At 44.3% G+C, this 9,844-nt stretch overlaps 1 protein-coding gene across 2 annotated transcripts in view; it reads left to right on the top strand.

Annotated features, from left to right (window-relative positions):
* Positions 1 to 7,677: 7,677 nt before the first annotated feature.
* Positions 7,678 to 9,844, top strand: part of ADAMTS18 (ADAM metallopeptidase with thrombospondin type 1 motif 18) — a 104,214-nt gene continuing 102,047 nt past the window's right edge. The window contains exons 1-2 of one of the 2 annotated variants that reach the window (XM_065567260.1): positions 7,678 to 8,024; positions 8,169 to 8,256. In XM_065567260.1, coding sequence (XP_065423332.1) covers positions 7,902 to 8,024; positions 8,169 to 8,256 — 211 coding nt within the window. In that variant the 5' untranslated portion in view covers positions 7,678 to 7,901. Of the gene's footprint in view, positions 8,076 to 8,168; positions 8,257 to 9,844 lie in introns of both variants that reach the window. The other variant, XM_065567259.1, reaches the window with a different exon arrangement.

Below are 9,844 nucleotides of genomic sequence, written 5' to 3'. Positions count from 1 at the left end.
TGTGTATCAGGCCATAGCAAGTACAATACTAACATATCAGCAGGATGACTGGATCTTTTCTCTCAATGCCAGAAAGCGGGATATCCAACAAGCACAAATAAATGTGTAGAACTAATCAAATTAGGATGGACATGCTGTGCAATACAGTGAAATTCATGGAAGCAGAAAATTGCTTTTAATATTTGTAATCAAAAGCTTTTATTCTGGACAGTAACAGCCGAGTGCTACGTGCTAGTTAGACGAAGGAAAAATGTAAACACAATCTCTTTGATTCCACTGGGAGTTTGGGGTGCAGTGGGAATGTGGAATCAAGTCCCTTTCCCGGTCACCATGATTCAAAAAATATGCAAAATTAATTTAGGGGTTTATTTACAGAAACTACTACAGTAAATGGTGGTGAAAGCCTATTCCACAGAGATTGCTCTTTGCTGCTTGGAGTTTGTCAGGATTCATAGGATGCAATCCTAGAATTGTGGGTTTAGAGCTCATTCGAGGAAATAGATTCACTTCTAACATGACGTTTTTGAGATTCTGCAGAGTGTAGAATTTAATACAGAGACTGGGGAAACAGTGGAATTTTATTCTAGGAATCTTCTGGCCCATCAGGCTCATAAATTAATAGAGGAACCATATTAATTCAACCAGTAGATGTTTTTGTTACTTATCTGGTTTCCGTGTCAGCTGAAATATAGTTATCTGTAAACAGAATAGCCAGTGCCATATTGTAGCCCGTGCCATATGTCACTAAAGAATGCAATTAGCCATAATGCAAAAACAACATTAATACAGTGGCTCATGTTATAAATGGCACAATGGCAAGGACTCTTGAAATATGCTTTTTTTGTGCTTTTGTCAATACACCAGGCTACCTTTTCCCTTTCTCGAGATTTTCATAGATAGATTCAGACTCCATGAAAGTAAACAAACAAACTGAAAAACGCATCGCTCTCACTAAGAAGTACCTCTCTTTTAAAATTCAGGGTGGGAATACAGACTAGAAGTGGATGTGCTCATAACAAAGAGCAGTAGAACCGAGGGTAGAGGAGTGGGGGGGTCTACTGCAACTTCTGTACTTTGGGATCATCTGGGGATCATTTGAGCTTGCCTGGTGGAAGTTAGAGCAACTTTAGTGTTAATCTGACCTTGGCTGGAGGTGTCCAAAGCCTCTGGGGATATGTCTACACTGCAGTTAAAAATCTGTGGCTGGCCTGTGCCAGCTGACTCAGGCTCGCAGGGCTCCGCCTGCGGGGCTCTTTAATTGCAGTGTCGACGTCTGGGCTTGGGCTGGAGCCCAGGCTCTAGGACCTTGCGAGGTGGGAGGGTCTCAGGGCTTGGGCTGCAACCCGAGCCAGAACGTCTGCACCGCAATTAAATAGCCCCACAGCCCAAGCCAGCTGACACAGGCCAGCGGCAGGCATCTAATTGCAGTGTAGACATACCCACTAAAGGCCATGGCAGCCAAGAATAGCCAAAATGCAGCATGTTCCAGCCACGCCCCCCTTCATATCTAGTGTGTGCCCTCTATGTCTGGGGCTGAGAGGGAGGCCAGCATCTCTCTCTCTCTCTGCTGGTGGAGGAACCCCCTTATTTTGGGGACATTCCCCAATGGAATATGCCTTAGGCCAGATCCTCAGCGGGTATAAATCAGCACAACAATGGAGCTACATTGATTTATATCCATTGAGCATCTGGTCTCCTGCCTTTAAAGTGTGGTATGAAATGGCCTTAGGTAACACTGACTGTATTCCTGGCACTAGCGTTACATCACTGTGTAGCTTTCCTTTCACCTCTGTGCACCTCAGCTTACTCATCTGTTGCTGGAGTCGAATAATATTTACCTGCCTTGCAGCAGTTTTGTGTGAATAAACTACATAAAGTTTACAAATTGCCTTGAGATTCTTGCGTGAAGGGTGCGACAGAAGGGCAAAGGATTGTGATTAGCTGTAGTGTGTGTGACTGTGACTGTGTCTCTTCCGAGCTTGTGACACAATACTACAAGGACTCCGGAGGCAGCCCAGCAGAGGTTTATTGAGGGTGGTCATCCCTGTTGGTAGGGGAGTGGGGGGAAGAGCATTGACTGCAGTAATCCCATTCAGACCAGCAGCAAGTCTGAGGTAGAAAAAATGCCCCAGGTCAAAAAAGAAACACAATAGTCTTAGGTAACAGAGTAAACACAATAATCCCACCTTCCCTCAGGGAGGCTCTGACATCTAGCACAGTGATTCTTAATTAAGGGTCTGGGGCTACCTGGAGGGCCGCGACCAGGTTTAATGGGGTCCGTCAAGCAGGGCTGACATTAGACTTGCTGGGGCCAGGGCAGAAAGCCAAAGCCCAAACACATGGGGCTGAAGCTCAGGGCCCAAGGTCTGCCACCCAGTGCTGAAGCCGAAGCCTGAGCAGCTTAGCTTCACGGAGCCCCCTGTGGCATGGGACCCAGGGCAATTGCTCTGCTTGCTACCCCCTAACGCTGGCCCTGGCTTTGATTTGCAGGAAAAAAGAAAAAGGTTGAGAACTCTTGATCTAGCAGTCTTTGGTTGGGTCCTGGCCCCAGCCAGGCCTTCTTTCAGTGAGCTAGCACAAGAAATCTGCTCTCCCTCACAGCCTCCTCTCAACTGAGCTGTCTCTCTTCTTTTAATGCCCCCCTCCAAGCCTGACAGCTCTTGCAGATGAAGCAGGATGGGGCTAATTGAGCCCAGAGCATCACATTAACCCTTCCCTGGCCAGTGTGGGGTTTGTACACTCTTATATCACACACTTTCCCCCTCATAAAAGTTCCCAGGGTCAGTTCTCTTCCCCGCACTCCTGGGTGAAATTCTCTGTCCTGTGTCATGCTGGAGGACAGACCAGATTATCAGAATGGTCCCTTCTGGCCTTAAAATCTATTAATCTATGAATTGATTATAAAGAGAATACTTTTCAAAGCCTTCACTTTTCAGGATGCCTAAGAGGGTCTTGACTAAGACGCTGCTCTGTGCAAAGGGCTTGATTCTGCAAGAGTCTGGAGCCAAAGAGTGCTTAGCACTTCATGAAAGCGCCCCAAGCCCTGAAGCATCAAGCCCAAAGAGCTCTTAGAGAAACACCTGGGAGAATACCTCAAAAAGTTCTCCCAGTATATTGCCCTTTTGAATACAAAGCCCACTTGCTTTATCATTGCTCATGCCCTGGTTGTGTTTGACTACCAGGAATATTCCAGCCAATGTGTTTCCTAATAGGAAATGATCATGGAAACAGCTGATTGTAAGTAAAATTTGCAGAAAACAAATGCTGAATTAGCAAATGCCAGTCTTTGCTGTGATTCTAATAATTACAGTCCTCCATTCAGGAAACAGAAACAATACTATGTGACTTATGTGTCCAATCATAAGTAGCCATCATTGCCCCATTTTCAAATTTCATCACATCAAACTAATCACAAACAAGAAGAACAAAAATTAATGGTACAAGTAATCCAGACAGATTCTGAACAACAAATACACACATGAAAAAAATCAAACTCCTAGATAAACTGCTGAAAGAGGAAGAGGCTAAGACTGTAAAATAATGTAGTGCTATGAATTATCACTCAGCTCCACTCAGTGGCAATGCATGTGTTGTATGATAAAGAATTTGGTCTAACAAAGAAGCCAAAGCAAACACAATGGCACTTATAGTCAGGGCATATTTGTTCTGCATGCTTGTCAGTCCTGTTCCTGTTAATGTGAGTTCTGAATGTGTTTACAGCCCGTTATCATTACCCGACTGCTAGCACTCATGCATTCTTAGGGGAAGCGTTAAATAAGCAAAAAGTCAAGAAAAAGGAATATTTAAAAACGAGGAAAAAAGAACCAATCGTTTAAAACCAACCAACCAGTCCAATGGACTAGACGGTGACTTGAACTTCCTTTGTACACTAGGAAATATTTGTGAGTAAGAATCCCCTTACATCTCTGCATTGGCTACCCAAGGTATTGGGTGTGTGTGTGTGCGTGCAAGAGTAGACAGAAGAGCAATTTGGAAAATTTTCATCAAAACAGTTTTCTGTGGGAAAATTCCATTTTGACAAAAACAAAATTGCGCTGATTCTGATGAAATTGCATTTAGAAAAAATGTACTTTTTGAATGTCAAAATAACCTGTTTTGACATTTTCAGAATTAAAGGTTTTTTATTTGTTTAAATGACTTTTCATGGTAAAGTTTACTATATTTTATATTAGTGTGTATACATATATATATAAAATTAAAAAGTAAAATGGGTCAACTTGAAACATTTCACATTTATTGAAATGAAATGTTTTAATTTACACAAAATTATTTCTTTTAACTTTTTTGCACTTTTTTTTTAACTTCAGCTTTTAATCTGGGACAATTGTTTTCCCCCAAATTTGATTTTTTTTTTTTTTGGGTGGGATGGAAAATCCATTATCTGCCTACCTCTAATACACATAGGTAGGCATCCTCTTGCACCTGCCCAAAGCAAATAGAGGGAGAGACCATGGGGAATTGGTGGAAGCTTGGCTCTACCTCCACAAGTTGTTGACCAGAGCAGCTGAGGTGGGAGTGCGGTAGTCACTGACAGCTCGCATAGGCCATCAGTAAACTACTGCTCCCCAGAACCAGGGAGAATTGTGGTTCACTGAACTGTGGTATGTTCCAACAACACTCTTCATTATGGGCTGTATCCTTGTGACAAAATTTACCCCAAGGACAGTGTTTAATTTGTAATGAAAGAGGTACAGGCACTCAAGCAATGTTTTACATTCATAACTGATGCAACAAGCCTAGAGATGCTGGGGCTAAGCCCTGGCACAAATTAAGCCTGGCCCCAGGACAATATTGTTATTTGTATTATTGTAGTTCCTAGAGGTCATTGTACACACAGGCAACAAAAGATAGTTCCAGCCCCCAAAACACTTACAATCTAAATAAGAGACAAGAGACAACAGGTGAAGACAACAAATAGTCAGGGGGAAAGCAAGGTAATAACGAGACAAAACCAGGGAGCATGAAAAGTAGTGGTAACTCCAGCTGCCTAAACAGAATAACAAGTTCAATAACTGATTACATCAGTATATATATTATATACACCGCATATAATTCAGATATGGGGAGAATATGGGTTGACGATATGAATTGAAAATTACTGAATAGTCACTGCAAAAGTGTAGTGAAGTGATCATCAAGGGGTTAACTGAGTTACGAAGTGTATTACATGTTGGACACATGCGCCACCCTTTCCTTATTTGAACTTCCTGTTTAGTTAGTGGATGTTTGTAGTTCAATAAAGCAGCATGTTCCCAACCTGCAGTAATGTGCAATTCCTGTGCATTGGGCAGTCCCTTTACAAAATGAAACTGGTATGTGTCCTTAATTTCATGATCCCAGAAAGATGTAGGTTTAGCAAGGTGCATCATTTTGCTACCTTGAGTCACAGTGTGATGTTTTTCTTCTCTACCTTATTATATGGTAATTCTGTTTGCCCTAATTCCTCCTAATATTTGGGAAAATTGTACATACAGTCACACAATGATTGAATCAGTTCTCTTCTTTTATTACTATTACAAACTGAATGTGCTAAATCCCCAAGGTGAAATCCTGTCACCATTTATATAAATGGCAAAACTTCAATGGGGCAAAGATCTTGCACCTAGCACTAGTGGTTATAGGTTTTTATCAATTCCCCTGCCTGCTGCAAAAATTGTATTTTTTAACTCTGTAAATAAAATAAATAAAATTCACAGCAGCACAACCTACTGAAAATAACCAAACTCACCTGTACAGCCAGAAGACACAGTAGGTAATGGACAGTTGTACATAACTGGTCAAATGTATATCTTCTTCTATAGGCCACAATTCTGCAAGGCACTTAAGCATGTTTTTTAAGTGAATTTCTGAACTGGGGCCATGGAAAACTTGCATCCAATGATTTCTTTTGAATGTTCCCAGCGGGAATCACAGAAAGATCTTGAAGGTTCAGACAGAAGAAAAGATTGTGTGGTAATATATTTAGCAAGGTGATAATGCAAACCACTGGGAAATATAGAGAGGTGAAGGGGAAATTACATTCCCTGGCTGGGGAGTTATGTAATGTTTATAGACAGGAAACAGTCGGGGATATCCCCCTGGTCTGTGTGTCCAACCTCCTGCCCTCAACCAATTACAAAGAAAGCTCTGGTGAAGAGGTAGATAAAAGGCATGTCTTCTCAGATATAAGTTTTCTCCTTACTATGTATTGGTGGTACTGCCAACACTCACCTCAGACTCCATGTTGCTCCCTAGCCTGTGTGCCAACCTGAGCAGCTCTTCCTCTAGGAGTGGCACAAACTACCAACTGTTTAGTCTCACAATGTGATCTTTGAACAAGGCTTGAGTGAGATTTTGGATGTCCCAGTGAGATAGAAATTGGAAAACCATCCAGCACAAAAGGAAGGTCATGAGATGAGAGATGCTTCTCAAAGTGCAGCCAAACACATCATAAACGAGTTTTGTATCAATGACGGAAGTCAGCTTCTTTATGGAAATCAGCATTCAACATTACAGTCCTCTCTTTCAATACTCCTGTTGTGGCTATATTTCTCTTCTCCCTCCCCCCCCCCCCCCCCACCATATAGTCAAATGAATGAAAAATAAGGGTATTCGCCCTCCAAATGAAGGAGACTCAGAAAACTGGATTGTTATTACGGTGCTCTTTCTCCTAAACCAGCCAGGTTAACCGTGTGCTTGTGCACAATCCCAGCCCAATGATCTCCCCCCTCCCCTGGCTTTTTTTTTTAAATTTGGAAATAATTACAAATATTTGTGCTAATGCTGATAACAAATAGCCCAGTTACAAATCATAACTAACAATAAGGCAGAGACGGTTGTATTACCCTAGCCCAGGGGTCGGCAACGTTTGGCACGCGGCTCGCCAGGGTAAGCACCTTGGTGGGCCGGGCCAGTTTATTTACTGCTGATGCAGCAGGTTCGGCCAATCACGGCCCCCACTGGCCGTGGTTTGCCGTCCCGGGCCAATGGGGGCGGCGGGAAGCCACGGCCAGCACATCCCTCGCCTGCGCTGCTTCCCGCCGCTCCCATTGGCCCGGGACAGCGAACCGCGGTGGGTGGGGGCTGCGATCGGCCGAACCTGTCATGTCAGCAGGTAAATAAACTGGCCCGGCTCGCTAGGGTGCTTACCCTGGCGAGCCGCATGCCAAACGTTGCCGACCCCTGCCCTAGCCCCTGCGAGCCCAGTCAGGGACCCACATTGTGCTAGGTGCTGTACAAATACAGAACCAAAAGACAGTCTGGGATTTGCACTGGGTGTAGGGATAATCATGCCTCACGCTTGTGTAGTTGCCTCTGCCTGAGGCTCTCAGGGTGGGTTTGGTGGGGGCACAGCGGGGTAAGCTGGCATGGCAAGGGTAAGGATCCAGGCTAGCTCCCACCCTCGGGCCCACTGAAAATCAATGGGGGGGGGGCTTCCTGTTTATGCCAGAGCTAAATTTTTCCACCCCCTCAGTGAGTTACCGAAAGGGTCACCCAGCAGGTCAGTGCCAGACTCCAGCGGAACCCAGGTGTCCGGGGCATCCCCCCGCCTCTCCCCCTTTACCCCGGCAGCTCGGAGCACACGCGGCTCCCGCAGCTGGGGAGGGAGGCTCGCGCAGCCGCTGCTGCCTCCGGATTGGCCCGCGCCCGCGCTCCCCCTCCCGCGTCCCCCAGGTCTGAGCCGAGCGGGGGAGCTGGAGCCGGGGCTGTCATTTGTCGGCAGCAATTTAAACCCTGCGCGCCGGCCGTGGCTACCCGCGAGCCTCTCCATGGGAGCCTCCGCCCCGGGGCACGCTGCGGGCGAGGCGGTGGCTCCGCAGTAAGCGATGCGGGGCTAAGAGCCCATGTGACCATGCGGGAGACCCGGCCGCTCCTGCTGGGTATCTGTGGGAGCAGGTAACATGCGAGGTGCCCGGAGGATCATGGACTGGTTCCTGCTCTTCGTGTGGACGTTACCTGTGGCGGTTCTCAACAGCAGCTCCATGCAATTCCTGACCATCCTGTGGCTTGGCGGCATTGCAAAGGCAGGTCGAGAGCACTTTCTTTTGCAGTCGCCTGGAGTGCGTACATGCCAGGTCGCGGAGCCGTTTCTGGTGCCGTCTCCCTCCCCTTGTCCAGTGACTCTCGCCCAATACCCCCTTTTCTCTTTTTTTCTCTCTCTCTTGCAGACCCTTCAGTTGTGCTGCCTCTGTTGCGTGTCTTTTGCAGCAGCTTTAACCAGTGACAGCAGCAGCAGCCTCAATGGAGTGAATCATGGTTTGTGTCTATATCTATGTCTATTTTAAAAGTGCATGCAAGCGTCTTTGTGAAACGGAACATCCAACCTAACCCACAAATGTTGGTCCTTCTTTTCAATGAATATAAACGGAACCCAGGCATGCTGCTGTAAGCCTACATGCAGATTTAGTATCTCTGGAGCATGGGCAAAATAAATAGGGCACAAGCTGAAAAATTAACAATAACAACAGAGACTATTTTTAAATGCCAGGAAAATAAAAAAGAAATGGCAAAGAAACAAAATTTCCATTCAGTTATGGAAAAAAATAATAGAAAACCAGGGGGAAATAAACCATGCAACCCAGGCTAAGGGTTTGTAGCAATCCAGGAAGGAAAAACAAAAAAACAAAAACAACCACCTTGTATAAACAGGATTCTTTTGTTGTTGTTGTTCCCACGTGGCAAAAAATAGTGTTTTGATGTTGTTACCTTTTGGAAGCTTGCAATATCTCTCTCTATATATATGCACTTGCTGAGAGTGATAAGTACAGTGCAGTGCGCACAGGTTTCAGGAAGGGAAAATACTGCTGCAACCCATGTCTGCTGGGGGATTCCCTTCTTCCAGCAGCTGCTTGCATTTTTGGCTACCAGCCTGCTTAGTATCCTGAGCTTCTGCCATTGATTAACACCACTTAAGGAAAGTGAAAGTCCTTGATGTATTGTTTCCACTGTCTAGAGCAAAAAGAAACCTATCACTGGCTACGTTTTCAGTGTAATATGCACCCAATAAAATCAGTTCAAGGCAAGGAGATTAATAGTATGCAACATCGGCTACTATATAAGAACATATTTTTGTTCTTTATAAGGATGTATTTCAGTTTAAGAAAAAAAAATTATCATCAAAGATATGGATATCTTTAGGCATTCTGGCCAAGATACACATCAAAAGGTAAGCAGTGTTAGGAAGTAGGCTACTTAATATAGTGTTTTAATGTAAGCCATGCTGTCACTTGCAGGAGTACCTGCAGTCCTGATTCAGCAAAGAACTTAAGTATGTACCCAATTTCAAGAATGTAAGTAGTCATCACCCTGTGAGGAGATCAATGGGACTACTCATGTGTTTAAAGTTAGGCACATGCTTAAACACCTCACTGAATCAGGCTCTATATTCTTCTCTTCTCCAGATATTTTGAGTTGATCGTATTTTTCTTCTCCCAGATATGCACAGAATTTCTTTCACATAATTTAGCCAAAACAACTGAACGACTAAATAAAGGTTATGAGGTAGTATGTAATCTCTTTCGGCTGAAGGTCAGTTATGATTTGAAACCTAGTCTAATCATGACACTACAAAGAGATGAGGTCTGACTCTGTTAAGGAATTAATAAATTAATCCTTTAATCCAGTTGAACAAATGGAACAATTCTACATAATCTGTTAAACCAATACCAACACTATAATATTTGCTACACTCTTGGAAAAAAATAACAACAACATACAAAAACCCACTCTTCCCATGTGACAGCAATTAATATAGGGGGAGGGGGAAAAATCTATAGACTTGCTGGCAATGACAAATGTCTTCACAAGAGTGACTGTGGGAAAGTTCACAGCTATGATAGTCTGT

The sequence above is a fragment of the Chrysemys picta genome, chromosome 14 (genome assembly GCF_011386835.1).
Source record: "Chrysemys picta bellii isolate R12L10 chromosome 14, ASM1138683v2, whole genome shotgun sequence".
Lineage (NCBI taxonomy): Eukaryota > Metazoa > Chordata > Testudines > Emydidae > Chrysemys > Chrysemys picta.
The sequence above is the reverse complement of the archived record's forward strand: the minus strand, read 5'-3'. Positions and strand labels throughout refer to the sequence as shown.